Source organism: Macaca fascicularis, chromosome 20 (assembly GCF_037993035.2).
Source record: "Macaca fascicularis isolate 582-1 chromosome 20, T2T-MFA8v1.1".
Taxonomy (NCBI): domain Eukaryota; kingdom Metazoa; phylum Chordata; class Mammalia; order Primates; family Cercopithecidae; genus Macaca; species Macaca fascicularis.
Window position 1 is genome coordinate 62,995,438 of NC_088394.1, and position 27,789 is coordinate 63,023,226.

The 27,789-nt window shown below is 51.7% G+C and overlaps 1 protein-coding gene across 1 annotated transcript; it reads left to right on the forward strand.

The window, feature by feature from the left end:
• The first annotated feature begins 12,909 nt into the window (after window positions 1-12,909).
• CES4A (carboxylesterase 4A) lies at window positions 12,910-27,772 on the forward strand. Its single transcript, XM_005596075.5, is given in 12 exon segments — window positions 12,910-13,040; window positions 13,458-13,611; window positions 13,724-13,777; window positions 14,666-14,685; window positions 21,283-21,418; window positions 21,573-21,611; window positions 22,144-22,284; window positions 22,851-22,931; window positions 23,295-23,448; window positions 24,437-24,565; window positions 24,791-24,863; window positions 27,019-27,772. Coding segments are annotated over 12 exon segments (1,281 nt in total). The 3' UTR covers window positions 27,188-27,772.
• Window positions 27,773-27,789: the final 17 nt, after the last annotated feature.

A 27,789-nucleotide genomic window follows, 5' to 3' on the forward strand; every position in this document is an offset into this window, starting at 1 on the left:
GCTGCCTGCACAGTGGCCAGGAAAGCCAAGCTGCTTCCTCAGTGGCCCGTCTCCTGAAGTTTGCTCTTCTTCTCGGTGGTTTACAGACACTGTAAGGCCCATACTCGCAGGATATTAGCACACTTGCCAAGAGATTCCTGTCCCCTGGCTCCCAGGGGCCTCTCTATCCAGGGAGATGTCCTCTCACCTTTCAGAGTTCCCCTGCCAACCTTTCAACCCCCTGAGCATCCCCGAACTCACCGTGTGTGTCCACATGATTATTTTCCTACTTACCTCATTGTTGTCCCTAAACCTTTCTCCTGCCCCGCTCTGCAAAAACCTCATATTTTACCTCAGTGTGCAAAGGTGGCCAACTGTGTTCAAGCAGCCTCTTGGTTTCACCAAAGTATATTCTCTCTGTCATTAAGAGGCTGTATTCCTGTCCCATAGACCCTAACGATCCCCTTATGCCCCTACCTCTGACCAACTTGCCTCTCAGGGCACCAGTTTCCCAGGGGGAAAGTCTCCCTTCTTTCCACCCACGGCCCTTAAGCCCAACTACAGAGCCTTTTGAAGTTAGGAGTGAAAGACCAGAACAGCCACATTGCGCATTTTGGCCACCAGGTGGTAGACAAGGATAATATTAAGCCTGGGCTGACTTGAGAGAGGGAGGAGACTTTCCTTTCAATGAACACTGTTTGGTGCATAATGTTCCCACTACATTCTGAAAGTGTTTATTGAGCACCAGCTGCATGCATGTCTCTGTACGTTTTTCAGTTCTGCAGATGTACAATATACTTTCCCAAAGTCGGTTCCCAGGATTACTGTTTAGACTTAATAGTTACTTTTTAACAGCTTTATAGTTAAACAATTTACAATTAAATTTACCTTCCCCCCGCCTTTTTTTTTTTTTTTTTTTTTAGACAAGATCTCATTCTGTCACCTTGGCTGGAATGCAGTGGCACAATCACAGCTCACTGCAGCATCCACCTCCTGGGCTCAAGCCATCCCCCATCTCAGCCTCCCAAGTAGCCAGGACCACAGGCACACGCCACCATGGCTGGATAACTTAAATTTTTTTTATTTTTTATTTTTGGTAGAGATGAAGTCTTACTAGATTACCCAGCTGGTCTCCAACTCCTAGGATCAAGTGATCTTTCCATCTAGGCCTCCCAAATTGGTAGGATTACAGGCAGATGTGAACCACTGTGCTCGGCCTAAACTCACCCATTTTCAGTGTACAGTTTGATTACTTTGAGTGAATGTATAAGACATGCAAACACTACCACATGGAGTTTTAGAATGTTTCTATCACTCCAAAATTCCCTCAAGCCCTTTTGCAGTCAATCATTGTCCTGATCCATGCCCTTAAGCAACCACCAAATTGCATTCCGTTGCTATAGTTTGCGTTTTCTAGAATATAAATGAATACAAAGGATAAATTAATATGATAGTACTAATTATATAAATGAAATAACTTGCTATTGGCTTCTGTCAAGTGTGTTTTTGAAATTCAACCAGTTAGTTCTTTTCTTTTATCGCAGAGTGGTATTCCATGTATAAATATACCCCCTTTCCTTTTCTTTAGAGATAGCGTCTTGCTGTGTTGCTCAGGCTGGTCTTGAACTCCTGGGCTTAAACAATCCTTCCACCTCAGCCTCCCTAAGTGCTGGGATTATAGAAGTGAGCCACTGTGCCTCGCCAATATACGCAATTGTATTAATTCGTCAGTGGGTGCACATTTGAGTGACTTCCATTTTGGGAGTATTTTTATAAAGCTGCCATGAACATTTTCTGACAAGCCTTTCATTTCTTTGGGGTAGATAGCTGAGAGTGGGCACTCACCATATAATGCCATTCTGGGTCATATGGCAAGGGTGTGTTTCACTTTTAAAGAAAATGCCTCTTATTTCAAGATATATACTAGACTGGGCTTGGTGGCTCACGCCTGTAATCCCAGCACTTTGGGAGGCTGAGGTGGGAGGATCACCTGAAGTCAGGAGTTCAAGACCAGTCTGGCCAACATGGTAAAACCTCGTCTCTACTAAAAATTCAAAAATTAGCCAGGCATGGTGGCACATGCCTGTAATCCCAGGTTCTTGAGAGGCTAAGGCACGGGAATTGCTTGAACCTAGGAGGTGGAGGTTGCAATGAGCCGAGATTGCACCACTACACTCCAACCTGAGCGACAGAGCAGGATTCTCTAAATAAATAAATAAATAAATATCTACACTACACGATAAATAGATTTTTTTTTTTTTCATGACGGACTCTTGCTCTGTCACCTAAGCTGGAGGGCAGTGGCATAATCTTGGCTCCCTGCAACCTCCACCTGCCAGTTTCAAATGATTCTCCTGCCTCAGCCTCCCGAGTAGCTGGGATCATAGGTGCCCGTCAGCACGCTCGGCTAATTTTTTGTATTTTTAGTAGAGACGGGGTTTCACCATGTTGGCCAGGCTTGTCTTGAGCTCCTGACCTCAAGTGATCTGCCCACCTTGGCCTCCCAAACTGCTGGGATTACAGGCATGAGCCATTGTGCCCTGCCAGAATTTTTTAAAAAATAAAATGCCAAACTGTTTTCCAAAATGACTATGTCATTTTTGCAACCCTACCAGCCATCCGTGAGGGTTCCAGATGTTTTCTATCCTCACCAACACTTGGTCTTATGGACCTTAAATCTGATTTTTTCGGGTTTTGGTTTTTGTTTTTTTAGAGTCAGGGTCTCTCTGTCACGAAGGCTAGAGTGCAGTGGCATGATCATAGCTCGCTATAACCTTGAACTCCTGGGCTCAAGGAATCCTCCCACTTCAGCCTCCTGAGTAGCCAGCAATACAGGCATTTTAAAAAATTCTGTGGCGGGGCGCGGTCGCTCATGCCTATAATCCCAGCACTTTGGGAGGCTGAGGCAGGCAGATCACGAGGTCAGGAGATTGAGACCGTCGTGGCCAACATGGTGAAACCCCGTCTCTACTAAAAATACAAAAATTAGCTGGGGGTGGTGGTGTGAACCTGTAGTCCCAGCTACTGGGGAGGCTGAGGGAGGAGAATTGCTTGAACCCAGGAGTTGGAGGTCGCAGTGAGCTGAGATTGTGCCACTGCACTCCAGACTGGCGACCAAGCGAGACTCCGTATAAAAAAAATAAAATAAATAAATAAAACTGGGCCGGGCGCGGTGGCTCAAGCCTGTAATCCCAGCACTTTGGGAGGCCGAGACGGGCGGATCACGAGGTCAGGAGATCGAGACCATCCTGGCTAACACGGTGAAACCTCGTCTCTACTAAAAAAAATACAAAAAATTAGCCGGGCGAGGTGGCGGGCGCCTGTAGTCCCAGCTACTTGGGAGGCTGAGGCAGGAGAATGGCGTAAACCCAGGAGGCGGAGCTTGCAGTGAGCTGAGATCCGGCCACTACGCTCCAGCCTGGGGGACAGAGCGAGACTCCGTCTCAAAAAAAAAAAAAAATAAATAAATAAATAAATAAATAAATAAATAAATAAAACTGTAGAGACGGGATCTCATTATTTTGCCCAGGCTAATCTCAAAATCCTGGGCTCAAGCTATCCTCTTGCCTGGGCCTCCCAAATTGCTAGGATTACAGGTGTGAGCCATCACACCTGACCCTGATATTTTAATGGGTGTGTAGTGGCATCTCATTGCAATTGGTTACGTGGACTTTTAGTCTCCGCTTCTGACTCTTTCTCTCTCTGTGTGTGTCTCCATCTCTCTACATTTACTATATATGTAACATTTCCTCACACACAGATAAATGTGCTCCTGAGATGACTCTTCTTTTCCTTTCACTTTTTTTTTCTTGAGACAGTCTCCCTTTATTATCCAGGCTGGAGTGCAGTGGCACGATCATGGCTTACTGCAGCCCTGACTTCCTGGGCTCAGACAATCCTCCCACCTCAGCCTCCTGAGTAGCTGCAACTAAAGGCGTGCACCACTAGCCTAGCTAAAAAATAAAAAATAGGCCGGGTGCGGTGGCTCACGCCTGTAATCACAGCAATTTGGGAGGCCAAGGCAGGCGGATCACGAGGTCAGGAGATCGAGACCACGGTGAAACACCGTCGCTACTAAAAATGCAAAAAAAAAATTAGCCGGGCGTGGTGGCGGGTGCCTGTAGTCCCAGCTACTCGGGAGGCTGAGGCAGGAGAATGGCGTGAATCTGTGAGACCCTGTCTCCAAAAAAAAAAAAAAGAAGAAGAAGAAGAAAGAGAAAGGAAGGAAGGAAGGAAGGAGGGAGGGAAAGAAAAACAGAGGAATGGAGCAATAGCTAGAGGGCAAAGTGGGTCAAGGCAGGCTTTGTATGGTGGCATTTACACAGAAGCTGGGTTTGCAGCTGATCGGAGGGATGCTGCTGCCGAAGAGACAGCCCTGAGGAGCTGGGAGGGGACCAAGGTCTAATGTCCATGGGTAGGTCCAAGAGCTGGGACTAGAGCAAGACAAGCAAGTATAAAATTTAGAAGGCACTCATTCTCAGGTGCTGACCCTCTACTGGTATGACCCCAGGGGTGAGTGACTCTTTAACTTTTATGCCCTGGGTGTCTTGCTGACCTGTCTCACCCTGGTCCTGACCCTGGTAGGCCCATCCGCAATGCTAGGAGGGAGGGCAGACCTAGCTGCAGGGAGTTGGGAAACTTGGCCTTGGGAGCAGATGGAGATCTCGCCTGACAGCATCCACACCTGAAGATGGAAGGTAAGATTGCAGGCAGAGAAGAGATCCAGGTGCCTTGATTTGAGTGTTGAAGGTGGAAAGCATGCTAGAGCCAGGTGCTAAAATCTTCAGCAAATGATCAAGAGGGTGTGTGGCTGGGGAGTGGCAGGGCTGTGATGGCAACAAGAAGAGGAAGGTGGAGAAGGGAAAGACAAAGGTCTGGAGGCAGCTCTGAAAAGCAAAGCCCACCCCAGGCTGCCAGGATGATTCAGGAAGCTGCAATGTTTTTTGGGGGGGTTTTTTGTGTTTTTTTGTGTTTTTTTTGAGACAGAGTCTTGCTATGTTGCTCAAGCTGGCCTCAAGCTCCTGGGTTCAAGAAATCCTCCTGCCTCAGCCTCCTGAGTAGCTGGGACTATAGACTTGTGCCACAATGCCCAGCTGGCACCGGTTATTTTTGGCAGAAGGGAAGTTTCATCCTAAAGCCTTTCTCTTCAGCTCTGGGTGCCAGCTGGAACCCCAGAAGAGGATCTGGCATCGTGTTTAGGCACAACCCTCACTCTGTCCTTCACTGGGCCAGCACATATCTATCTATCCTCCCACCGCCTACTCCCAGCCAGCCATGTTCCTGACACTGAGGCCCAGAAGTGAGTCCTGCTCTCCCTTGGGGTGGGAGTCTCCTAAGCCAGCAGAGAGACAGATGCCCTGCAGATCCCCGCCCTGGTCAAGAGCAGGCTTCCATCAGTTCTGGTTCCAAGTCCCTCCCCTCCCCTCGCCTCCCCCGCCTTCCCCTCTGCTCCTCTCCCCTCCCCCCTTTCTTTCTCTCTCTATTTTTCTTTTTCTCTTTTTCTTTCTTTCTGTCTTTTTCTTTCTTTCTCTGTTTTTCTTTCTCTCTCTCTTTTTCTTTCTCTCTCTTCCTTCCCTTCCCTCCCCTCCCCTCCTCTCCCTTCCCCTTCCCTTTACCTTCCCTTCCCCTTCCCTTCCTTCTTTGTCTTACTCTATAGCCCAGGCTACAGTGCAGTGCCATTATCACAGCTCACTGCAGTCTCGACAACCTGGGCTCAAATGATCCTCTCACCTCAGCCTCTCATGTAGCTGGGACCACAGGCATGCACCATCACACCTGGCTAATTTTTTTTATTTTTTCTAGAGATGTGTCTCCCTGCCTGTGTTGCCCAGGCTGGTCTCAAACTCCCGGGCTCAAGCGATCCTTCTGCCCCATCCTCCTAAAGCACTGGGATTACAGGTATAAGCCACCACACCCAGTCCCAAGCCTCATGTTTTCACACACACACACACACACACGCACACACATGAAACATGTACCCTCACTTCAGTGCTATGAGGTGGGTCCTATTATCATCACTGTTCTATTTTCTTTCACATTTCAACATGAGATTTGGAGGGGACAAAACATCCAAACCATATCAAGCCCTCACCTCAGGCCAGGTTGCCTACTCAGAGTGGCACCCCGGGGTCACTGGCCACCACTTCCTCGGGTCAGTGATGTGGTCATCTTGAGATGAAGGCACGGGATTTCATGGAGATCACCAAGTCAGGAGAGCTGGAATTTGAAAACAGTGGGTCGGGAAGGGCTGTCATATCATCCAGGCCTCTGCAGGGCACTCATCCAGCCCTGCCTCTGGCTCAGCCTGAGCATGAGGCATTGGGTCTAGGGGCTGGCCACCAGCTAGGCAGGGCTGTCCATGGAGGTTATATAGCACAGCCCTTTAGAGATTGGTTGTGCTGAAGGGCAGGGATCTTATTCTACCTTCTGAAGCTTCTGTCCAACTAGTTATAAGGAGAATGGAGACAGCAGTGAGAGTGGAGTCCAGGGTCCTGGTTGGAGTGGCCTGTCTTCTCCTGACATGCCCTGCCACAGCCACTGGTAAGACAAACCTGCTGGGCCTGCAGAGAGACTTGGTGTGGAGGAGTCAAGATTGAGACAGGACAGGGAGCAGGGGGCAGACTGCTCAGGAAAGAGTCCTGTTTGGAGGCTGACCAGGGGTTGTGCATTCTCTCTGGGCAGGCGCTCTGCTCTTGCTATATTTGTTGTTTGTTGTTGTTTGTTTGAGACGGAGTTTCACTCTTGTTGCCCAGGCTGGAGTGCAATGGCGCGATCTCAGCTCACTGCAACCTCCGCCTCCTGGATTCTAGCGATTCTCCTGCCTCAGCCTCCTGAGTAACTGGGATTACAGGCACCTGCCACCATGGCCGGCTAATTTTTGTATTTTTAGCAGAGATGGGGTTTCACCATGTTGGCCAGGCTGGTCTCAAATGCCTGACCTCAAATGACCCACCTGCCTTGGCCTCCCAAAGTGCTGAGATTACAGGCATGAGCCGCTGCACCGGTCTGCTCTTGCTATCTTGAATGATGGCCAAGGGCAGCCCTGCCAGGGGCCATGATTGTCTTTATGGTTTTTTGTTTGTTTGGAGACAGAGTCGCGCTCTTTCACACAGGCTGGAGTGCAGTGGCGTGATCTCGGCTCACTGCAACCTCTGCCTCCCGGGTTCAAGCAATTCTCCTGCCTCAGCCTCCTGAGTAGCTGGGATGACAGGCACATGCCACCAGGCCCGGCTGATTTTTGTATTTTTAGTAGAGACTGGGTTTCACCATGTTGGCCAGGCTGGTCTGGAACTCCTGACCTCAGGTGATCCACCCACCTCATCCTCCCAATCTGCTGGGATTACAGGTGTGAGCCACTCCACCTAGCCTTTAATAGTTACAGTGTTTTTGCTGGGGTGATGAAACCATTTTTGTGACTAGAAATGTGGTAGTTGCATAACATTTGGAATACACTAATTGCCACTGAATTGTATGCTTTTTAATAGTTAATTGTATGTGAATTTCACCTCAATTTAAGAAAAAAATCGGCCGGGCGCGGTGGCTCAAGCCTGTAATCCCAGCACTTTGGGAGGCCGAGGCGGGTGGATCACGAGGTCAGGAGATCGAGACTATCCTGGCTAACATGGTGAAACCCCGTCTCTACTAAAAATACAAAAAACTAGCCGGGCGTGGTGGCGGGCGCCTGTAGTCTCAGCTACTTGGGAGGCTGAGGTGGGAGAATGGCGTGAACCCGGGAGGCGGAGCTTGCAGTGAGCCGAGATCACGCCACTGCACTCCAGCCTGGGAGACACAGCGAGACTCCGTCTCAAAAAAAAAAAAAAAAAAGAAAAAAATCAACATCAGTTCCCCCAACCCCACATCAAGGCTCAGGCACAGCCCTAGTAGGCAAGACTGGACACTGGCCCTGTGTTAGTCCATTTTGTATTGGTATAAATAAATACCTGGCACCAGGTGAGGTGGCTCATGCCTGTAATCCCAGCACTTTGGGAGGCCGAGGTGGGTGGATCACCTGAGGTCAGGAGTTCAAGAACAGCCTGGCCAATATGGTGAAATCCTATCCCTACTAAAAATACAAAAAAAATTATCTGGGCATGGTGGTGGGCATCTATAATCCTAGCTACTCGGGAGGCTGAGGCAGGAGAATCGCTTGAACCCAGGAGGCCAAGTTTGTGATGAGCCAAGATCGTGCCATTGTACTCCAGTCTGGGCAACAATAGTGAAACAAGAAGGAAGGAAGGAAGGAAGGAAGGAAGGAAGGAAGGAAGGAAGGAAGGAAGGAGGGAGGGAGGGAGGGAGGGAGGGAGGGAAGGAAGGAAAGAAGGAAGGAAGGAAAAAAGGAAAAGGAAAAGAAAGAAAGTCTTGAGACTGGGTAGTTTATAAAGAAAAGAGGTTTATTTGCCTCACAGTTCTGCAGGCTGTACAAGCATGGTGCTAGCACCTGCTCAGCTTCTGGTGAGGCCTTAGAAAGCTTATAATCGTGGCAGATGATGTCATCACATGGCAAGAGAGAGAGCAAGATAAATGCCAGGTTCTTTTATTTTTTTTATTTCATTTTCTTGAGGCAGGGTCTTGCCCTGTTGACCAGGCTGGAGTACAGTGGTGCCATCACAGCTCAGTGTAGCCTCAACTCCCTAGGCTCAATCGATCCTACTGCCTCAGCCTCCCAAATAGCTGGGACTACAGGCATGCACCACTATGCCCAGATAATTTCTGTATCTTTTGTAGAGAGAGGGTTTCACCATGTTACCTAGGCTGGTCTTGAACTCCTGGGCTCAAGTGATCCACCCACCCACCTCGGCCTCTCAAAGTGCTGGAGTTACAGACATGAGCCACTACACTTGGCCTGCTAGGCTCCTTTAAACAACCGGATCTTCGTCTGGGTGTGGTGGCTAATGCCTGTAATCCCAGTGAGGGGTGACAACGTGCTAGCGGCCCTCGCTCTCAGCGCCTCCTCGGCCTCGGTGTCCACTCCGGCGGCGCTTGAGGAGCCCTTCAGCCCGCCTGGCACTGTGGGAGCCCCTCTCTGGGCTGGCCGAGGCCGGAGCCGCCTCCCTCTTGCGGGGAGGTGTGGCGGGAGAGGCGCTGGCGGGAACCGGGGCTGCGCGCGAAGCTCGCTGGCCAGCGCGAGTTCCGGCGGGCGCAGGCATGGGCTTGGCGGGCCCAGCACACGGAGCGGCCGGCTGGCGCCGTCGGCCCAGGGTAGTGAGGGGCTTAGCACCAGGGCCAGCAGCTACGGAGGTTGCGCCGGGTCCCCAGCACTGCCGGCCCACATGCACCGCGCTCGAATTCTCGCCGGGCCTCAGCCGCCTCCCCGTGGGGCAGGGCTCCAGACCTGCAGCCCGCCATGCCTGAGCCCCACCTCGTGGTGGTCTCCCCCGCGGCCCGCGCCTCCCCAACGAGCGCCACCCCGGCTCCGCGGCGCTTGGTCCCATCAACCGCCCAGGAGCTGAGGAGTACGGGTGCACGGCGCGGGGGTGGCAGGCAGCTCCACCGGCTGCCCGGGTGCGGGATTCACTAGGTGAAGCCAGCTGGGCTCCTGAGTCTAGTGGGGACTTGGAGAACCTTTATGTCTAGCTAAGGGATTGTAAATACACCAATCGGCACTCTGTGTCTAGCTCAGGGTTTGTAAATTCGCCAGTTGGTACTCCGTATCCAGCTAACCTAGTGGGGACTTGGAGAACTTTCCGTCTAGCACTCTGTCTAGCTCAAGGATTGTAAACGCACCAATCAGCACTCTGTTGAAACGGACCAATCAGCTCTCTTACACATCAGCAGGCTGTGGGTGGGGGTCAGATAAGGGAATAAACGCAGGCTGCCCGAGCCAGCAGTGGCAACCTGCTTGGGTCCACCTTCCACACCGTGGAAGCTTTGTTCTTTCACTCTATGCAGTAAGTCTTGCTGCTGCTTGCTCTTTGGGTCCACGCTGCCTTCAGGAGCTGTAACACTCACCGAGAAGGTCTGTAGCTTCACTCCGGAAGCCAGCGGGACCATGAACCCACCGGAAAGAACGAACAACTCCAGACGTAGTGCCTTTAGGAGCTGTAACAGTCACCCCGAAGGTCTGCAACTTTACTCCTGACAGCGATACCACGAACCCACCAGAAGGAAGAAAGCCCCAGGAGAATGGAGACAGCAGTGAGAGTGGAGTCTGGGGTCCTTATCCTGGTGGCCTGTCTGCTCCTGGCATGCCCTGCCATAGCCACTGGTAAGACACACGTGCTGGGCCTGCAGAGGGACTTGGTGTGGAGAAGTCAAGAGTGAGACAGGTACAGGGAGCAGTGGGCAGACCGCTCAGGAAAGAGTCCTGTTTGGAGGCAGACCGGGGGTTGTGCATTCTCTCTGGGCAGGTGCTCTGCTCTTGCTATATTTGTTTTTGTTGTTATTGTTGTTTGTTTGTTTGAGACAGAGTTTCACTCTTGTTGCCCAGGCTGGAGTGCAATGGCGCGATCTCAGCTCACTGCAACCTCCGCCTCCTGGATTCTAGCGATTCTCCTGCCTCAGCCTCCTGAGTAGTTGGGATTACAGGCGCCTGCAACCACGCCCGGCTAATTTGTGTATTTTTAGTGGAGATGGGGTTTCACCATGTTGGCCAGGCTGGTCTCATACTCCTGAGCTCAGGTTACCCACTCACCTCGGTCTCCCAAAGTTCTGGGATTACAGGCATGAGCCACCAAGCCTGGCCTGTCTTTATGTTTCAAGGGGGCCTGAGATTTTTTTTTTTTTTTTTTGAGATGGAGTCTCGGGCTGTGTCCCCCAGGCTGGAGCGCAGTGGCAGGATCTCGGCTCACTGCAAGCTCCGCCTCCAGAGTTCACACCATTCTCCTGCCTCAGCCTCCCGAGTAGCTGGGACTACAGGCGCCCGCGACCATGCCTGGCTAATTTTTTGTATTTTTAGTAGAGATGGGGTTTCACCATGTTAGCCAAGATGGTCTCGATCTCCTGACTTCGTGATCCGCTCGCCTTGGCCTCCCAAAGTCCTGGGATTACAGGCGTGAGCCACTGGGCCCGGCCGAGATTTGTTTTAATCAAGTATAGTAAGACAAGCAGATATGCAAATGACTATCAGGAGGGAAGAAGTTTGCTCATAGTTCCCTGTGAACAGGAAGCAGGCCATGCCATACAAGGCCACAAAGGGAAGCACCAGGTGGCATTCGCCAGGAGGCAGAGGGAGCAGGGGGGAAATGTGGGCAAGCCCTTTTGCCATGGTTTCCGCGGGAAGGAGTAGGCAAGGCAGGCTAAACAGGTTTATGATTGGCAGCAGGCTCTGGGAAAAGGGGCTGTCCCCAGCTTCCTGGTACCTGGCTCTGTGGTGATTACGGCTGGTTGATGGCAGCCAGGAGCTGAGAGCTATATAAAGGAGGTGGTTGGGATGTGGCTCTGGACTGGTTTGCATTTGCTCCCTAGAGAGTTGCCTGCCAATTCCAACTCCCCAGAGAGCTGCCTCCTATCTCCAGGAATTATCTAGCCTGGGAGAGGCAGTCCTCCAGTCTTAGTCTGTTTGTGTTGTTGTAAAACAATACATGAAGCTGGGTAATTCACAAAGAAAAGAAGTTTAATTAACCCACAGTTCTGCAGGCCGTATAAGAAACATGGTGGTGCCAGCTGGGCACGATGGCTCACACCTGTAATCCCAGCACTTGGGGAGGCTGAGATGAAAGGATTGCTTGAGCCCCAGAGTTTGAGACCAGCCTGGGCAACATAATGAGACCCCGTCTCTATATTTTTAAAAATAATTCAGGGCTGGGCGTGATGGCTGATGCCTGTAATCCCAGCACTTTGGGAGGCCCAGGTGGATGGATTACTTGAGGTCGGGGGTTCGAGACCAGCCTGGCCAACATGGTGAAACCCCGTCTCTACTAAAAATAGAAAAATTAGCCAGGTGTTGTGGTGCGCACCTGTAATCCCAGCTACTTGGGAGGCTGAGGTCCTAGAATTGCTTGAACCTAGGAGTCAGAGGTTGCAGTGAGCCAAGATCATGCCACTATACTCCAGCTTGGTCAACAGAGCTAGACCCTGTCTCAAAAACAAAAAATAAAAACAAACAAATGGGCAAGTGGCTGGCCCCAAGGCTCAAGGCCCCAGTGGCAGGCCCAGTCTGGCCTGGAGTGGAGTGGTAGTGACTCTCAGGCAGGCAGGGAGGAGGAAGTTGGGAGTCAACCTAAGACCAGGCTCACCAGCTTGCTGGGAAGGTTACCAAGGTGCTGTGTGGTAAGTACTGAGAACAGCCCGAGTGTTTGTCTTTCACTCCTTCCCCTCGTGGGGGCTGCAAACTCACCCCATGGCCTCTCTGTCCTTCCCTCAGGGCCCGAAGTTGCTCAGCCTGAGGTACGTACCACCCTGGGTCGTGTGTGAGGCCGGCAGGTGGGCGTGAAGGGCACAGACCGCCTTGTGAACGTCATCCTGGGCATTCCATTTGCCCAGCCACCACTGGGGCCTGACTGGTTCTCAGCCCCACGCCCAGCACAGCCCTGGGAGGGTGTGCGGGATGCCAGCAGTGCACCCCCTATGTGAGTAGTGTTGGTGGAGGCGGGCAAACCGGCAGGTTACTGGGGGAATCCTGCTGCTGGGGCTTGTGGGATTGAACAACTCAACCTCAGGCCCCACCCTTGGCCACAGGTGCCTACAAGACGTGGAGAGCATGAACAACAGCAGATTTATCCTCAATGGAAAACAGCAGATCTTCTCTCTTTCAGAGGACTGCCTGGTCCTCAACATCTATAGCCCAGCTGAGGCCACCACAGGGGCCAGTAGGCCAGTAGGCACCCCAGAGGGCCCTGTCCACCCGATCCAGCTCCACTACTCCCACCTTTCCCCTCCCCATCCCTGTTTCCAAAGCACCCTAGAGGTCCTGAGACTGCCCTGGGCTGGCAGGTGGGCAGCTGAGGTCTCAGGATCTTGGGGGTCACTGCCCCATGGCCACCTCTGCAGGTCATGGTATGGGTCCATGGAGGCTCTCTGATAACTGGCGCTGCCACCTCCTATGATGAATCAGCCCTGGCTGCCTATGGGGACGTGGTTGTGGTTATAGTCCAGTACCACCTTGGGGTCCTTGGCTTCTTCAGGTGAGATGACGGGCCTGGCCAGAGCACTGCCTGCACCAGGGAGTGGCCAGCTCACCAGAGCAGCTGGGGATCTAGGCTGGGGACCAGAGCCTGAATGGAGGGCTGCTTACCCATGCTGTCTAGGGCAGCGAAGGGCACCCCCCAAACCTCCACCCTGGGAGAGCGGTCCAGCCAAAGCCAGAATTATACAGTGAACTTGGTCCCTGTAGAGGGCATTGATTCCTGGGCTGAAGCCCAGGTTCCAGCAGGATATGGGACAAAGAGCAACAGGCCCTGGAGATGCCAACCATGGCTCCCAGTCAGGCCAGACCTGGGGAGCAGAGAAGTGTCTGGCCTCCTGGTGGCTAATTCAAAGCAAACCTGCAGAGGCTGGCGAGGAGCCAGGCTGAACTAACCATTGCCCCACACTGCCCCCAGCACTGGAGATGAGCATGCACCTGGCAACCAGGGCTTCCTAGATGTGGTAGCTGCTCTGCGCTGGGTGCAAGGAAACATCACTCCCTTTGGGGGTGACCTCAACTGTGTCACCGTCTTTGGTGGATCTGCTGGTGGAAGCATTGTCTCTGGCCTGGTAAGTCACCATAGGGGACTGGCAGTGGCGGCCAGGAGGGCTCCGGTGGTCTCAGAACTCCCAGCCCCTCTGCCCTCATCTGACAGCCACCTGCTGTCTCCACTGCACCCAGGTCCTGTCCCCAGTGGCTGCAGGGCTGTTCCACAGAGCCATCACACAGAGTGGGGTCATCACCAGCCAAGGGATCATCGAGTCTCACCCCGGCCCCTAGCTCAGGTCTGCATTTCCTTCCCTCTCTTACTCTATGTGTGCCTCCCGTACCCCACTCTGTGCTGGCCCTGGGGTCTCAGAGTAGTGGGGGTTGCTGGCAGGGAACTTCCTGTTAGCAAAGAGGAGCCCACTAGGATGAAGGAGGAACAGAGGAAACAACTGCTGCATTCCAGCATGTGGGCAGTCAGGGAGGGCTTCCTGAAGGATGCCACCCTGAAGCACATCATCGTTGGCCCTTTCTCCAGGGTGGGGTCTTGAGGAGCACCCTTCTCTGCCCCAGGCAGCATGGTGGAGGGGGTCTCCATTCCCAGCCACCTGCTGCCTGAGAGCTCTCCATTCAGGCTCCAGATCCCCACCCTACATCCTCATTGTAAGGCCTTGTGAAGAGAATCCAGGGGAAGCCACAGTGGGAACTACATCTGCAAAGGCTGCAGGTGTGGGAGAGAGTGACAGGTCCTGCAGCAGCAAGCTCTCAGGTTAGGGGACAGGGCAGGAAGTGAAGGCACTAGAGAAGTGGGGGCCATGCCTGGGAATCAGGTCCATCCCCTGGGGTGGGAGCTACCTAATGTTGCCACCCCAAGGAAGGCCTAGAAGCAGTCTGACTCACCATATGCCTAGGGCGAGTCCTGGTCAGGCCCTGTCTGTTCCTCTGTGAGCCCCAGACCACAACACAGCCAGGCTCCTGGCCCTGGCCCACCTCCTGGACCCTCACCGTGCCCTACGACTAACATTAGTACAGGGCTGCTGCTCTGTCCCCATGTGGCTAGCTGGAGGCATACCCGGGTCTTGGCCTGAGCCTGGGGAGTGGGGCTGGAAAGGGCCAGGCCAGAATTCTGGGTAAGAGACAGCATTGGGCCGAGCATGGTGGCTCATGCCTGCAATCCCGACACTTTGGGAGGCCAAGGTGGAAGGATTGCTTGAGCCCAGGAGTTTGAGACCAGCCTAGGCAACATAGTGAGACCTCTGTCTCTATGAAAAAATTTGCCAGGCATAGTGACTCATGCCTGTGATCCCAGCTACTTGGGAGGGTGAAGTGGGAGGATCCTTGAACCCAGGAGGTCAGGGCTGCAGTGAGCTGTGATCATTGCACTCCAGCCTGGGTGACAGAGTAAGACTCTGTCGTTTTACAGGACTAAGGGGCTTCAGCAGATCACTCCTGGCCTCCAAAGGCACCCTGGAAGGAGAAGAGCTGGGTTTTGCAGGATAACTAGGAGTCATCTGTCCCTTCCAAGACCCTCTGCAGCTTAGTGCTGTGTCAGGAGTCAGTCCTTACACAAAATTCCCCCCACTCCTATCGTTTGTGTTTTCTTCTGTCTCTTTTTCTGTCTCTGTCTCTCTCTCTCTTTCTCTCTCTCCCTCCCTCCCTCCGTCTCTCTCTCTCCCTTTCCCTCTTTTTTGAGACAAGGTCTTGCTCTGTCATCCAGGCTGGAGTCTTTGTGTTTTCTTCTTTCTCTCCCTTTCTTCTCTTTTCTATTCTCTTCTTTCTTTCCCCTCCCTCCCTTCCTTCCTTCCTTTTCTTTTTCTTTCTCTCTCTCTCCCCTTCCTTCCTGTCTAAAACAAAAAAGCAAAAAACAAAACTGAAGCTTATTCTGATTAGGTAAAATGTTTGTGGTAAGCCCTAAAACAAACACTTAAAACAATGATGACAAAAACAAAATTAAAAATGCACAGTGAAATAAATCATTAAAGAGATTAGGCCAGGCACGGTGGCTCACGCCCATAATCCCAGCACTTTGGGAGGCTGAGGCAGGCAGATCACTTTAGGGCAGGAGTTTAAGACCAGCCTGGCCAACGTGATGAAACCCCATCTCTACTAAAAATACAAAAATTAGCTGGGCATGGTGGCATATGTCTGTAATCCCAGCTACTCAGGAGGCTGAGGCCGGAGAATTGCTTGAACCCAGGAGGCAGAGGTTGCAGTGAGCTGAGATGGCACCACTGCGCTCCAACCTGGGCAACAGAGCGAAACTCCATCACAAAAAAACAAAAATTAAAATACTTTGGCCGGACACAGTGGCGCATGCCTGTAATCTCAAAATCTTGGGAGGCTGTGGTGGGTGGATAACCTGAGGTCAGGAGTTTGAGATCAGCCTGGCCAACGTGGCAAAAGCCTGTCTCTACTAAAAATACAAAATTAGCAGGATGTGGTGGCAGAGGCCTGTAGTCCCAGCTACTCGGGAGGCTGAGGCAGGAGAATTGCTTGAACCTGGGAGGTGGAGGTTGCAGTGAACCAAGATCACACCACTGCATTCCCCAGCCTGGGTGACAGAGCGAGACATTGTCTCAAAAAAAAAAAAAAAAAAAAAAAAAAAAAAAAAAAGGCCGGGCGCGGTGGCTCAAGCCTGTAATCCCAGCACTTTGGGAGGCCGAGACAGGCGGATCACGAGGTCAGGAGATCGAGACCATCCTGGCTAGCATGGTGAAACACTGTCTCTACTAAAAATACAAAAAATTAGCTGGGTATGCTGGCGGGTGCCTGTGGTCCCAGCTGTTTGGGAGGTTGAGGCAGGAGAATAGCATGAACCTGGGAGGCAGAGCTTGCAGTGTGCCGAGATTGTGCCACTGTACTCCAACCTGGGCAACAGACCGAGACTCCATCTCAAAAAGGAAAGGAGAGGAGGGGAGGGGAGGGGAGGAAGGGAGTTAAATGAGAGAAAAAATTCTGAGAGAAGCACAAGAAAAAGTGGACAGACACACAATGGTTATGATCAATTGTTATGAAAAGCAGCTGCCGCTTCCCATGACAGATGGGCCAGGGTCCCATTTGTGGCTGAGTGGCTGTGCAGGGATGACCCTTTTCCCTTCTCTTCCCAGGTGTCTTGGTCCCATTTGTGGCTGAGTGGCTGAGCCAGGATCCCATTTGTGGCTGAGTGGCTGAGCCAGGATCCCATTTGTGGCTGAGTGGCTGAGCCAGGATCCCATTTGTGGCTGGGTGGCTGAGCAGAGGTGACCCTTTTCCTTTCTCTTCCCAGGTGCCTTGCACACCAAGAAGCCTCAAGTGGTCACCAAATATAGAACCCTGCAAGGAAAACAGATGCACGTGGGGAAGACACCCATCCAAGTCTTTTTAGGAGTCCCCTTCTCCAGACCTCTTCTAGGTGTCCGCAGGTTTGCGCCTCCAGAACCCCCGGAGCCCTGGAAAGGAATCAGAGATGCTACCACCCACCCACCTGGGTAAGAGTCAGAGGCCTGTCCGCGGGAGGGGGCAGTGGGCCTGTGCCTGCATCTGGGTGGGGCTTTGCACAACTCACTGAGAATAACTCACTGTGTGACCACAGGCAGGCCTAGGGCCCATTCTGGGCCTCAGTTTTCAGACCCATATCATGAGCTAACTGGTCCCGATGGTGTTTAAGTCACTGACAATGCTGTTGTTGGTTTCTTTTCTTTCTTTTTTTTTTTTTTTTTTAGATGGAGTCTCGCTCTGTCACCAGGCTGGAGAGCTGTGGCATGATCTCGGCTCACTGCAACCTCTGCCTCCAGAGTTCAAGCGATTCTCCTGCCTCAGCTTCCCGAGTACCTGGGACTACAGGTGCATGCTATACCACGCCCAGCTAATTTTTGTATTTTTAGTAGAGATAGGGTTTCATTATGTTGGCCAGGATGGTCTTGATCTCTTGACCTCGTGATCCACCTGCCTCAGCCTTCCAAAGTGCTGAGATTACAGGCATAAGCCACCACTCCCAGCCTTGTTGTTGGTTTCTTAGAGGAGAGCTCCAGGCAAGGGGGGGGCTGTCACTGACCGTGCCCCAGCACCTGCTGGGGAGCTGCGTTTTCCTGAATGTGTCTGAGGGGCAGTGTTCACTCTCACATCACCCTCCTGACCCATTCCGGAGCTCTTCCCTCTCTCTGGGGGCTGAGGCCTGAGTCACAGAAGCATAATTGGAACAATGACTGCCCTTTGAAGCACAGGGCTTGGCAGTTTACCCAGAACAAGTGTATTTACTATTTATTCAGACTATTGAGTAATCCACTGTCCAGAACATTCTGTGGCAATCATTAACAGTGCTCAGCATCGGTTGGTTAAAGCACAAGGTTTAGAAAAATGTCTGAGAACCTGGATATCAGCTGATATAAAAAGATACAAATACCACCCTAGGTGTCTAGCTGTTAAAAACAGGTTGTTGGCTGGGCATAGTGGCTCACACTTTTAATCCCAGAACTTTGGTAGACCAAGGCAAGAGGACTGCTTGAACCCAGGAGTTCAAGACCAGCCTAGGCAGCATGGCAAGACCCCATATCTACAAAAAAATTTTAAAAAATAGCTGGGGGTGGTGGTGAGCACCTGTGGTCCCAGTTACTCTAAAGGCTGAGGTGGGAGGATCACTTGATCAAAGCCCAAGAGGTCAAGGTTGTAGTAAGCCATGAGTCGCCACTGACAGCACTCCAGCCTGGGCCACAGAGTGAGACCCTGTCTCCAAAAAAAAAAAAAAGAAAAGAAAAAAAAAAGAAAGAAACAGGTTGTCCACTGTTAGAACACGACCAGCAGTTACTAAAATACCAGGGTGTTCATTGTCAGAACATTGGCTGTCACTGGAAAGATCCCAGTTATCCTGAACATTCTGTGACTTATTTAGAATCCCAAAGATCAGGTGACAGAACATGGGATGGCCACTGTTAGGACCTTGGAGATCAGGGATTTAGAGGTTAGGACGTTCACTGTATAGAAGTCTGAGTGTCAGGTGTTAGAAACTGACTATGAGCTGTCAGAACAATGCCTGTTTGGAAACAGAGTGTCAAGTGTGAGAATTTGTGGATTGCTCAGAATAGCCCATGGGTGGTGGTTGCAGTGGGCAGCGGGAGAGAAGGATGTTGCAAAGATAGTAGTTTCTGCCTGAGTAGTTACCGGGGAGGTGGAAGGAAGGTATCAGACTCCAAATTTATTTAGAAAGTAAAATTGACAGGATTTGCTGGAGAATTGGATATAAGCCACAAGGGAAGAAGAGGAATCACTGATAATGACTAGTTTTTGGCCACAGCAGACAAGGAAATAGGGGTACCATTTATCAAAATGAGGAAGACTGGAGCAAGAGCAAGTTTGGGCAAAATAGGAATTCATTTTGAGCCAGGAGCAGTGACTCAGGCCTGTAATCCCAGCACTTTGGGAGGCCGAGGCAGGAAAATCACTTGAATTCAGGAGTTCCAGACCAGCTTGAGCAACCTAGTGAGACCCTGTCTCTACAAGAGATTTAAAAAATTAGCTGGGCGCAGTGCCGTGGTCCTAGCTACTTGGGAGGCTGAGGTAGGAGGATCGCTTGGGCTTGGGAGGTTGAGGCTGCAGTGAGCTGTGATCATGCCACTCACTCTTAGCCTGAGAGACAGAGTGAGACCCTATCTAAAACACACACCCACCCACACACACACAGTTCCTTTTGGGGCCTGTTAAACTTGACGTGCTGACAGATGTTCCATGTGGAGGGCAGGTAGGTGGCTGGAGAGAGGAGACAGAAGGCAAACTGATCATCAGCACATCAGTAGTATGAAGCCCCTGGGCCTGGATGATGGGAGAAAGGATGGTCAGAAAAAAAAACTGAGGGTCGAGGACTGGGCACTCTCATGCTTAGGCCTGGAGAGGAGGAGGAACCACTAACAAGGTGGCAGGAAAATCAGGAGCACGGGGTTTTACAGAAGCCCAGAGAAGGAAAGCTGTTCGAGAAAGAGCATCTGACCGGGCGTGGTGGCTCTCACCTGTAATCCCAACACCTTGGGAGGCTGAGGTGGGAGGATCCCTTGAGGTTAGGAGTTCTAGACCAACCTGAGCAACATAGTGAGACCCTGTCTCTACAAAAAATTTAAAAATTATCCAGTGTGATGGTGCGTGCTTGTAGTCCTAGCTACTTGGGAGGCTAAGGATCACTTGAGCCCAGGAAGTCAAGGCTGCAGTGAACTATGATCATGTCACTGCATTCACCTGGGTGACCCTGTCTCTAAAAAAAGAGAGGAGGCTGGGCACAGTGGCTCACGCCTGTAATCCCAGCACTTTGGGAGGACGAGGCAGGTGGATCACGAGGTCAGGAGTTTGAGACCAGCCTGACCAAAATGGCAAAACTCCATCTCTTCTAAAAATACAAAAATTAGCTAGGTGTTGTGGCATGTGCCTATAATCCCAGCTACTCAGGAGGCCGAGGCAGTGAGCTGATATCTCCCACCTGAACCCAGGAGGCGGAGGTTGCAGTGAGCCAAGATCGTGCCACTGCACTCCAGCCTGGCCGACAAAGCGAGACTCTGTCTCAAACAAAAAAAAGAGAGAAAGAGACAGAACAAAAGGGAATATAATGTGGTCAACCACGTTGAGGGTTGTCAGGGCAAGTAAGACAATGACAGAGATTTAGCTAGATGGATGTCACTGGTGACCATGGCAGGATGGCTCTGGGGGTGGGATGGACACAGAAGCCTTGGCTATTCATAGTCCCAGTTCCTGGCTATCAGAGCCCTGGCTTTCCTAGTGAGAAGGTAGATGTGGTTTACTAGACAGCATTCTAATACCACATTAGCTGCTGCCAAGAAGTCAATCAAAGAAGACAAAAAACAATCTATAGAGATACAGATGCTGATACCTTGGAGAAACTGGGTCTCTCCTGGGAGTGGAGGGGAAGGCAGCCTGTTAAAAAGTTTGGCCTGAGGGAAAGAGAGATGGGATAGTTGCTGGGAATGTGGGTGGGGGTGGACAGGTTTGGCTTGAGGAGTGTTGGAATGCTGTAGGGAAGGACTGGTGAAAGGGAGCAGTGACGCTCTGGGAACAGGCTAGGCTAGGACAACAGCAGAAGGGAGCAGAGGAACAAGGCGAGGCAAACAGGGTGTCCTGCACCCCAAATGGTCCAGGCCCAGCTGTTATGAGAATAGACACCTAGGGGTTGGGCCAGCAGGGAGAAAAGGCGAGGTGGCCAGAGAGCCCATGCTCCAAAAATACCCCAAATATCCACAAAGTATAAGGCACTGGGCTGGGTGCCAGGACTCAGATGAGTCTACCTCCATTCCTGCCCTTGGGAAGAGCATGGTCACTTGGGGAGGAAAACAGCCAACTGAAATAACTCCAGCCAGGACACAGTCAACAGCAGACAGGAGGCCGGGCACGGTGCTCATGCCTGTAATCCCAACACTTTGGGAGGCCGAGGTGGGCAGATCACTTAAGGCCAGAAGTTCGAGACCAGCCTGGTCAACATGGTGAAACCCCGACTCTACTAAAAATACGAAAATTAGCTGGGCATGATGGTGTGTGCCTGTAGTCCCAGCTACTTGGGAGATTGAGGCAGGATAATTGCTTGAACCTGGAGGCAGAAGTTGCAGTGAGCCAAGATCGTGCCACTGCACTCCAGCCTGGGCAACAGAGCAAGACTCCGTCTCAAAAAAAAAAAAAAAAGTGGACAGGACATCAGGAGTCACAGAAGAGGAAGTGACCAGCAGAGGAGACACCACTTGAGCTGGGCCTTAAACAGGGCTCAGCAAGGAGGGACAGGATGGAAGCACCCCTGAGCATCCCTTCTTCTCTCTATAGAAGGTTGCCCACCTGGCTGGATACAACCAGAACAGCACACAGATCCTGGTAAACTGCCTGAGGGCACTTTCAGGGGCCAAGGTGATGTGTGTGTCCAACAAGATGGTAGGTAGAACATTCCAGCTGCCTGACCTGGCTACCTGAAGGCCATCCTCCTATCCTGGTACCCAGCCACCCCCAACTACTTCCCCAGGGACCCTGTCTCAAGAGCACACTGGGGAGACTTCCTTTAACTCTGATCCCTTCCTCTCCACCACAGAGATTCCTCCAACTGAACTTCCAGAGAGACCCTGAAGAGGTAATCAGGCCACATTCTGCAATTTGAGTATTTACTGAGCACTACTTTGTGCCAGGCACTTGGGATACTTAGGGAATTGTTCAGGCCAAGATCCTTTCCCGAGTGGAGCTGATGTTCCAGTGGGGAAGGACAATAAACTCTGTAAATAAATATATTATCCACCTCCTTAGAAGATGATAAGTGAATAGCAAGGAATGGAGAGGGTAAAGGGGTTAGACATGTTGGGAGGTGTGGACTTTTAAATAGAATGGATAGGACAGGACTCAGTGAAGTGAAATTTAGCAAAGATTTTCAAGAGGTGAAGGAGTGAGCTATACAGATACCCGCGGTAAGCATCCCAAGTCCACGTAGCTTGGTCCTGCCTATCCTGCTCCCCTCCCACACCCATCCTCCTGGGGCTCACCATGCCAGCTCCAGTCTTTTTGCAATCAAAGAGCCTAGGCTAGAGCAGCCTCTGAAGGGGCACCAAAGGTCGCAGGGACCCTGGGAGGATACTTGAGGAGACTGGCTGGAAATGCCCTTTGCCTTGTAGATTATCTGGTCCATGAGCCCTGTGGAGGATGGTGTGGTGATCCCAGATGACTCTCTGGTGCTCCTGACCCAGGGGCAGGTTTCATCTGTGCCCTACCTTCTAGGTGTCAACAACCTGGAGTTCAACTGGCTCTTGCCTTATGTAAGTGAGTAGGAGTTCAATTGGCTCTTGCCTTACGTGAGTACCACAGTGGAGGCAGGGAAGGATGCCTCTTGGACAGTGCTGGGCACCAGGGCAGATGCCAGTAGCCCTTCTGGGGATGCACACATATTTGGGAGCCTCCTGTAGTCCCTGTACAGTAAAAACTGGCCATGAATGTTGGAGGGGAAGAAGGGCAAAGTGTGGCCTGTTGGAGATTTGAGGGCCAAAAATTCTCAGATCATAGTTTAGAATGGCTTATGATGTTCATTCTCAAGCCTCTAGGCAACTGCAAATCCTGAAGCCCTCCCTTGCTCCTGGGTCAGGGTAGATGCCCCAGCTCAGGAGGGACCCCCACTCAGTACCACTTCAGCTCTAGCCCAGGTGGTAGTGATGAGTAGGATGGGAGCAGGCGGGCAAGAGAGAGTCATGGGCCCTTCCTGGGCTGTGTGCTGTGTCTGAGAACTCATCATTAGATGGGCAAGACCCTTGGGGCCTTTGTGGCTCTGGCCAGAATCCCTCCTAATGCTCAGGCCTGACCCACACTGGGGTCCTTGGCTTGTGAACAGATCATGAAGTTCCCGCTAAACCGGCAGGCGATGAGAAAGGAAACCATCACTAAGATGCTCTGGAGTACCCGCAGCCTGTTGGTGAGGGACCCAGCTGGCAGGGGTGCTCAGTTTGGACAGGGCTGACCCCCCATTTTTTTAACCTAGTAGCTACTCTCTGCAAAGGGGCTCCCATCCAGGGTAAGGATCTTTCTTGGAGGGCCTGGGGTTTGGTGTGGGATCAGATGACTGCTTATAGGTAAGGTGCTCAGGGTCATAGGGGAAGTTATGCAGCAAAATTCGGGGTTACAATCTGCTGAGATGGAAACTTTCCCAGGAATCTCCCTTTTTCCCCTCCCAGGCCAAAAACTCCTGGGGGGCTGAGCCTGGATCCAAGTCACTGGTGGGCCCACCTCTGGCCCAGCTGGCACCCAGGCCTCAGATAAGTGTGGCCTCCCCACCCAGAATATCACCAAGGAGCAGGTACCACTTGTGGTGGAGGAGTACCTGGACAATGTCAATGAGCATAACTGGAAGATGCTACGAAACTGTATGATGGACATAGTTCAAGATGCCACTTTCGTGTACGCCATGCTGCAGACTGTTCACTACCACTGAGGTATGTGGGGTCCCCATGAGTGGCCACACTGGCCCTGTCCACTCTCCAGGTGTGCTGTTTACCAACTGGGCTTATTGACTGCTCCCCAACCCTCTCTGTACTTCTGGGCTAGTGTAGGATTCTAAAATACCACAGAGGAGGCAGCATGCTACCAACTATAAGAGAGGAAGGGGCCAGGAGCGGTGGCTCACGCCTATAATCCCAACACTTTGGGAAGCTGAGGTGGGGGCGGATCATTTGAGGCCAGGAGTTCTAGACTAGCCTCACCAACATGGTGAAAACCAATCTCTACTAAAAATACAAAAAAATTAGCCAGGTATAGTGGTGCATGCCTGTAGTCCCAACTACTCGGTAGGCTGAGGCAGGAGAATTGCTTGAACCCAGTAGGGGGAGGCTGCAGTGAGCCAGCATCACACCACTGCACTCCAGCCTGGGCAACAGAGCGAGACTCCGTCTCAAAAAAAAAAAGGGTATAAGAGAGGAACTGTTCTTCCTTAGGAACAAGGGCAACCTCAGACAGTACAGAGGAGAAGCTTGGGGTGGTCAGGGAAGGCTTCCTGGCTGAAAGGACAGGCTTAGGGGCACCGTGAAAGTCCAGGCTGACTGGGGCTAGGGAACATGTGGGTGACAGGTTAAAGTGGGGGCTGGAAACTGCAGACACCGAAGACCCTTCAATAAGAGGCCAAGAAAGGAAGGTTCAGAACAGGGAAAAGAAAGGCTTCCATGATCCCGGCCACAATCCTGTGAATTAGGTTTTAGCATTCTCAGTCTGAAGATAAGGAATTATTGATACAATTCAGAGAGGTAGAGCTACTTGCTTTAGATCATACAGTGAATGAATAGCACAGACAGGATTCAAGTCTGCTCCCTTGATTCTGAAGCCAAAGTTCTTTTTCCTGCTTGGTGCAGGTTAGTGGGACACACGGGGTGGATGAGAAGCCTAGGCTGAGGCTTTTCCTGCAGCCCTCCTCAGTTTCCCTCTTCACAGATGCCAGACTCCCTGTCTACCTGTATGAATTTGAGCACCACGCTCGTGGAATAATTGTCAAACCCCGCACTGATTGGGCAGACCATGGGGATGAGATGTACTTCCTCTTCGGGGGCCCCTTCGCCACAGGTATAAAGGCCCCACCGGACACCCCGACTGGGTGTCCAGTTTTCCACGTCTGTATGCAGACCCACCCCTCCATCGGCTGGCCACAGAGAGCTCACCAGTTCCTAATCTGTGATGCTCTCCCAAATGAAAGTCTTCTGCTCTGGAGGCAGCAAAAGTAGCAAGAGTAGGGTGGGATGTCAGCATCTCCTGCTCTGTCTGAAATCCCACATCCCATTCTGCCCCCAGGCCTTTTCACAGGTAAGGAGAAGGCACTTAGCCTCCAGATGATGAAATACTGGGCCAACTTTGCCTGCACAGGGTGAGTCTACCCCCCAACACATCTGGCCATTCTACCTGCCCAGTGCTGGACCCGATGGCCAGCTGCTTCGGATATTTGCCCCAGCATGTCCTACAGGAACTGCCCAGTTGACCCAACCAGAGTGCCCCTTGTTCCTCAGCTTTCCCCAGTCAGTCACCAGATCCTAAATGTCTCCAGAATGTGTCCTTCTTGATCCATGACCCACACTCTTCATTCACTCAAGCATTCCACAGTCATTCACCACTGCTCTCTTTTGGGCCCAGCCCCAGTACTGGGAGCTGGAATTCAAGGATATTGCAGACATGAGCCCCATCCTCCAGCAGCTCACCACGTAAAATCAGGAAATTATAATCTGGCACGCTGAGAGCTGTACTGGGGGAGCACAAGGCATGTTGAGAGCATAGAGGAGGTGTCTGACCCAGTATAGGGGGCAAGCGACATGTAAAGAGAGCTTTGGATAGCCTTGTGACTATTTTCTTAAAAGTTTCACTCTGTCACCCAGACTGGGGTGCAGTGGCGCAATCCCAGCTCACTGCAACCTCCGCCTCCCAGGTTCAAGCGATTCTCCTGCCTCGGCCTCCCGAGGAGCTGGGATTACAGGCCACCACGCCCGGCTAATTTTTGTCTTTTTGTAGAGATGGGGTTTTACCATGTTGGCCAGGCTGGTCTTGAACTCCTGACCTCAAGCAATCCACCCACCTCAGCCTCCCAAAGTGCTGGGATTACAGGCATGAGCCACTGCGCCTGGCTTCTCTCCTTTCAATCCATCCAGATGATACTCATTGTCTGTCTTTTTCTTTTTTTAAATTTTTTTGAGACAGTCTCACTGTACTGCCCAGGCTAGAGTGCAGTGGTGCAATCACAGCTCACTGCAGCCTTGACCTCCCAGGTGATCCTCCCACTTCAGCCTCCCAAGTAGCTGGGACTACAGGCACACACCACCATGCCCGGCTAATTTTTTTTTTTTTTTTTTTTTTTGAGACGGAGTCTCGCTCTGTCACCCAGGTTGGAGGGCAGTGGCGCAATCTCGGCTCACTGCAAGCTCTGCCTCCCGGGTTTATGCCATTCTCCTGCCTCAGCCTCCCGAGTAGCTGGGACTACAGTCGCCTGCCACCATGCCTAGCTAATTTTTTTGTATTTCTAGTAGAGACGGGGTTTCACCATGTTAGCCAGGATGTTCTCGATCTCCTGACCTGGTGATACACCCGCCTCGGCCTCCCAAAGTGCTAGGATTACAGGCGTGAGCCACCATGCCTGGCCTAATTTTTGTATTTTTTGGAGAGATGAGGTCTTGCTATTTTGCCCAGACTGGTCTCCAACTCCCAGGCTCAAGCCATTTTCTCACCTATGTCTCCCAAAGTGTTGGTCTTACAGACGTTAGCCACCATACCCAGCCCAAGGGTTCTTTCCGAAATAACATCTGACCAAGTCACTCACCTGCTTAAAACCCTTCATGGCTTCTCTCTGCCTCAAGATAAAGTCTGAGCCCCTCAGCCTTGCATGAAAGGCCTTTCAAAATCTTTCGTACGTCATCTCCTTTCCACTTCGATCCCTTTCATACACACTCTGTTTTGTTGTTGTTGTTGTTGTTTTGTTTTTGAGACAGAGTCTTGCTCTGTCACCCAGACTGGAGTGCAGTGGCGCGATCTCTGCTCACTGAAATCTCCGCCTCCTGGATTCATGCCATTCTCCTGCCTCAGCCTCCCAAGGAACTGGGACTACAGGCGCCCGCCACCTCGCCCGGCTAATTTTTTGTGTAGTTTAGTAGAGACAGGGTTTCATCATTTTAGCCAGGATGGTCTCGATCTCCTGACCTCGTGATCCGCCTGCCTTGGCCTCCCAAGGTGCTGGGATTACAGGCGTGAGCCACTGCGCCTGGCCACACACACACTCTGTTTTTACCTAACTCTTGACTTATGCTTCCTCCAAAAGCCTTGGTCTTTTATATCTCTCAACCTGGCACATACGGTTTGCTCTGCTTGGAAGGCCCACCCCAATACACACTTTCCTACTCTTTCTTAAAGATCTAAGTATCATCTCTGTAAAGCCCTCTGGAACCCCAATTCCCAAGGGCAAATTAAATGAGGGCAGGGTGAGAGAAAGAAGCATGATGAAGAGGAACACACGTAATCCTCTCTTTTTTTCTTCTGGGCAGAAATCCCAATGATGGAAATCTGCCCTGCTGGCCACGCTACAACAAGGATGAAAAGTACCTGCAGCTGGATTTTACCATGAGCGTGGGCATGAAGCTCAAGGAGAAGAAGATGGCTTTTTGCGTGAGTCTGTACCAGTCTCAGAGACCTGAGAAGCAGAGGCAATTCTAAGGGTGGCTATGCAGGAAGGAGCCAAAGAGGGGTTTGCCCCACCACCCAGGCCCTGGGGAGACTGGCCATGGACATACCTGGGGACAAGAGTTCTACCCACCCCAATTTAGAACTGCAGGAGCTCCCTGCTGCCTCCAGGCCAGAGCTAGAGCTTTTGCCTGTTGTGTGGGACCTGCACTGCCCTCTCCAGCCTGACATCCCATGATGCCCCCTACCTCAATGTTGACATCCAGTTAGGCCAGGCCCTGTCAACACCATACTGTGCCCAGCTCTCCAGCCTCGGGACAACCTCTCTTTTTCCCTTCTTCAAATCCTCCCACCCTTCAATGTCTCCTTGTGGCTCCTTCTTATGGGAGGTCGACCCAGACTGCTACTGCCCCTGTCACTGCACCCAGCTTGGCATTTACCATCCATCCTGCTCAACCTTGTGCCCATCTGTTCACATTGGCCTGGAGGCCTAGGGCAGGTTGTGACATGGAGCAAACTTTTGGTAGTTTGGGATCTTCTCTCCCACCCGCACTTATCTCCCCCAGGGCCACTCCAAAGTCTATCCACAGGGATGTTCTCAATAAAGAAGTGTTGATTTGACCTGAATTTCTCCA